The sequence below is a fragment of the Vollenhovia emeryi genome, unplaced genomic scaffold (genome assembly GCF_000949405.1).
Source record: "Vollenhovia emeryi isolate VEMERY1.0 unplaced genomic scaffold, V.emery_V1.0 DF939148.1, whole genome shotgun sequence".
Lineage (NCBI taxonomy): Eukaryota > Metazoa > Arthropoda > Insecta > Hymenoptera > Formicidae > Vollenhovia > Vollenhovia emeryi.
In genome coordinates this window covers 1,300,532-1,304,961 of record NW_011967218.1, presented here as the reverse complement: position 1 = coordinate 1,304,961, position 4,430 = coordinate 1,300,532, and the positions used below count along the sequence as shown (strand labels likewise).

Genomic DNA, 4,430 nt, shown 5'->3' with positions numbered 1-4,430 from the left:
GTCTAAACCACCCTGTCACGGCTCTGAGTTCTTTAAATTCTTTGAAATTTAAATTATATTAATATGCAGTTAACGCAACTGGATTTTGCAGAGAGAGAGAGAGAGAGAGAGAGAGAGAGAGAGAGAGAGAGAGAGAGAAAGAGAAAGAAATGTCACTAATTAATTATTTTAAAAATATCATGCATTATTGTATGCCGCACGTACTTTAATTTATTCACGGTCTACACTTAAATGGTTTATTTAATATATATTAATATAAAGTTGTTTATTACACTTTGCTGCGTCAATGCATTAATATTTTTTTGTATTTACAGCCTCAATACGATTCGCCTTTGGCAGCCACAACTTTTTGCGACAATAAACAATTTTTATAGCCTTGATACGAACATAACTAATCCTACCTTTTGCGAAATATTGGACTTCTCGATGTCTATTAATGCAAATGAAACTGTCGCACTAGGAGGAACGTCAAGCTGTGAAAATGTATACGATACAATAATTATTACAAGATATAAATTAATTTATATATTATATATAGCACATATTATGCACCAATTTGCTGTTACTATTTTGCTGAACGAAATGCACATCCTCACATTTAAAGAAGTCAATGAAACTTTTGTAATTGCTAACATCATTTCATAATTTTTTACATTTTTTAAGTGAGTTAATTTTTTTCAGATTGTTGTGTCCGATTCAATGTACCTGGACACTGTTCTTGTCTCGGCTACTTCTTCTATCTTCATACTCTGTGCCAGCGTCTTCGTTCATTTTCTGCAGCACAGATATCTGTTAAGTACGTTTCTTTTTTAACGTTGTTTCATTGTTTCGCGCAAGTGTCTTTATGCTGAAGAAAAAAAAAATAGGATGTATAATAATACTCTATACTTTTCTCTCCTTTTCGGACGTAGTCATCAGCTATGGATGCTCGCTTTTGTGTATGACCGCTTTAATCTGGTCTACAAATACATTAAGCACCCTTATTCTCACGTGTTTATACGTTGGATTATTGAGTAAGAGTTTGAACGTTGCGATCGGCGCGACTGTTCTGCTTTTCCCTACGTCTTTGAGGTTTGTCATTTACAATTAGTCTCACAAAATCATTGCAACATAAGTAACCAATGCACGCACGTTGTGTTCTTCATTTGTCAGAGCCATGGCAGTAAGCATGGAAATGATAATAGGAAGAATCGGATCTATGACTGGCAATCTCTTATTCCCCGTTTTACTTGAGCACGGCTGTATAGCACCGATAATTAATCTGGTCTGCTTCTCTTTGGGTAAGCACGCTTTTTTATTCCAGAATAAAAATCTCCAAGTAACTTCACCGTTATCTATTTTGAAAGAAAAAAAGAGATACGTTTTATTTCTATATTAAATACTATGTTGCACTGTAACTCTTTGTATACATAATATTTAACTTTATTATATATATATATCTCCTATTTTAATTTTTTAGTATGCATGTTTCTTACGTGTTTCCTACCAAGTACACGCAAGCACGCGGTGTAAGTCACGCTGAAAGATCGAGAGAGGATAAAGTTTCAGACAAGTCACAAAACAAGTTTCATTTCTTACGAGCGTCTCCGTAATAACGTCTCCATTTGAGGATTCACGATCGCTTAGCCGAGCCAAACTGGAGGCTCCGAAGACCTGAATCGAAGCTTATCGCGAGCTATGATCGAGCCCATATGAGGGCGGACAATGGCCATGCATATACATGCACCACACAACGAAAGACTGCATGAGACCTTGAGTTTCACTTTCGACACATCCTGGAGAGCCCTCCAGCCTTCACCCACATGCTCATCCCCCTCTATCCCGCGCTTCTCCTCGTGTGGACGCAGAGCTTTATCGCAGATCTCAGGACCTCGCCACCTCCGTTGATCGGTGCAATAAAATGTACCGACGTGAACTTGTACGCCTGTAGTAAGTCTTCACCTCGAAAAAAATCAGAGAAAAAGGCGCGAACGTGGCGTGAATCTTTATGGCTGCAATCAATTGAATGTATTGTTATCGTGTTTTGCCTCCGATTGAGGATTAACTCAGAGATGCCTTGAATACTTTTGGATGTGCTTTATTATGTGTGAATTAGGTAAGTAAGTAAAAAGCACAGCGCGTTTATGTTTATACTTTATGACATTAACTTTTACATATAAACGCAATGTGCGTAAACATCTATACTTTATCATGGGTGATTATCTCGGGAATTGTCGCACAGTAAGCCAGCGATTATAGGATTTGTAAATTGCTCACGTTCTTTATTTGCACGTCGGAAAACTGTGATACAATTTATGAGAACTATTATTTTCAGACAAATATGTTGACGGCAATACGTGTACATTTTATAGCGTACAGTTGGTTATTTCAGAAGATGATAATATCACAATTATAGTTTATGCAAGTGTAATACAATTGATATCACGAATGCAAAACATATTGTATAAGTGTACATGTATATACGTATATGACACAAGAAATACATGTACAATAATTATTCTCTACCACATAATAATCTTGAGTCCGAGTTAGCGCACGACTGCGTAAAGAATCCTTGTTTATCCGCATCGCATTCAACAATTGGACAGTTAAAAAAAGTTGGATAGTTAAATGCCCGTTATACAATCAAATCGCACTCTCATTTAGCCGTTAATGAAACCACGTAGGCTCTCGCGGTTTCTTCGGCGTTTCTCATTGTAATAAGGGCTCCGTGGCGCCCGAGACGGCATTCCGCATAAATTGCGGAAGAGAACTATGCACCGCACACACGTGCGCCCGCCGGTGGAAAAACGCGCCTGCATTTCTTCTATCCGCGCAACCCAATGTCTACATTAAAAGGCGGCGCGTATCCGCGAGCCTCAAGCACGCGTTGTATCCCAACAACGATCTGCGCCTCCGACAACTTCATCAACAACCTCATTTAACACCTTCCCGGCCGCATCCTATTTGCGCGAAGGTGTTGTAAGGGTCCCTTTGGAAATATCTTCTTGACGTAGCGATATTTCCAGCGATATTTTGAAACGCAACGCACTCTATTAATATTAATAGAGCATATAAATTGCATATTTCTCATAACACATAATGTATTCCGTTTTTACGAACTAATTATCGTTAATAATTATCCATTCAGTTTAACGACGGAGCGAGGTACGGTACTGAGTCTCGCGCGCAAATCGGCTCGGAGGCGTGTTTTAACGGTCCCGAATCCATCCTGTTGAGCAACGCCGATGTCCCTCGTCAGATCGGCTCTGCAGCTTCGACATGAAATTAAGCCCGCGGCGAGGAAATTCGTCGATACTGCGCCAAATTGAATTATCAGAATTGATGGCCGCGATGAAAATTGAATCGCTCCGGACATGTCCGCGGTGCCGAGCGGCTCGACCGGCGAAAGAAAGCCGATAAGAACGGGGGCAGCGTAAGAACTGAAGGCTGGTAAAAACTGAACGTTGACGAAGCGAGTCTCGTGAGAATCACTCCTCCTCGTTCTCTAATCATTCTATACGGACACGAAGTATCGTCGTATCGCGATTTCACGGCCGCTACTCGCTCGATCGTTCCTCCGCGCCGTGGGTACCGCCGCGGTAAGATAGCCTGCATCGGTAGGTATCGCATCGGCACGATACTGTTAACTCTTCCCGTGAATATTCTCTCTCTCTCTCGGGAATAGCCACGCGGCTTCCGTTGCCTCTCGTCCGCGACGTTCCCGGCGAGTCAGCGAGAAAGCCGCGCGTTTTCATCGTCTATCACTCTTATTTATCTCCATTCGACCGCGTAGATGAAGTTCTCCAAGTCTGTCGCCGACGTCGCCGCTCTTGTCACCGTTACATTTCTCGGCCGTTGGTCTTACGGGCCTAAGAAAGCGGCAACGGGCACTCTCGTATCTGTTGAATGTGCAAATATTTCAGTTTCCACCGTCGTTTATTATTATTTCGCACGGCGTGGCCGTCCCACGTGTAATACAAGAAAGGCTCGCGTCGATCGATCAATCAGACATTAAGGGGTGCATTAACAATCCGTGTTAAGCGCGCGATCGTAGAATGACGGCGAAATTACAAGGTAGTCCAACATTCGCGGCGGTCTTCGTTGCGGAAAGATTTCAATGAACCGGCCACGAAAACCGAGAGTGAGAAAAAAAGGAGGAGGAGGAGGAGGAGGAGGACGCGCGGCTGAACGTGTCGAAGGCTATTGAGAGAATAGACTGACCAAGGTTGAAGAGTCGACGTCAACCTTGCGGCAAGTTCGCCGTCTGCGGTTACTTCTTTCGCGCGCGGGGGGGGGGGGACGGGCACACAATTGGTACGAAATTAATTAACAACAGCTATCGACACGGCCTGGCGATAAGAGCCACGGCGTGCGTTTGTCGAGCTAATTGCAGACCGTTTCTTTTCCCCGTCCACCTCCTCTCTCTTTCAGTCGCAGACACGCTTTTC

The 4,430-nt window shown here is 42.6% G+C and overlaps 1 protein-coding gene across 1 annotated transcript in view; it reads left to right on the top strand.

Annotated features, from left to right (window-relative positions):
* The window catches only part of LOC105565931 (synaptic vesicle glycoprotein 2B-like), an 8,296-nt gene extending 5,784 nt beyond the window's left edge, over window positions 1-2,512 (top strand). Inside the window, exons 7-11 of the mRNA XM_012019525.1 lie at window positions 315-483; window positions 682-796; window positions 912-1,071; window positions 1,153-1,280; window positions 1,460-2,512. Of these exons, the coding sequence (XP_011874915.1) occupies window positions 315-483; window positions 682-796; window positions 912-1,071; window positions 1,153-1,280; window positions 1,460-1,512 (625 nt within the window). The 3' untranslated portion in view covers window positions 1,513-2,512. The remainder of the gene's footprint in view (window positions 1-314; window positions 484-681; window positions 797-911; window positions 1,072-1,152; window positions 1,281-1,459) is intronic.
* Window positions 2,513-4,430: the final 1,918 nt, after the last annotated feature.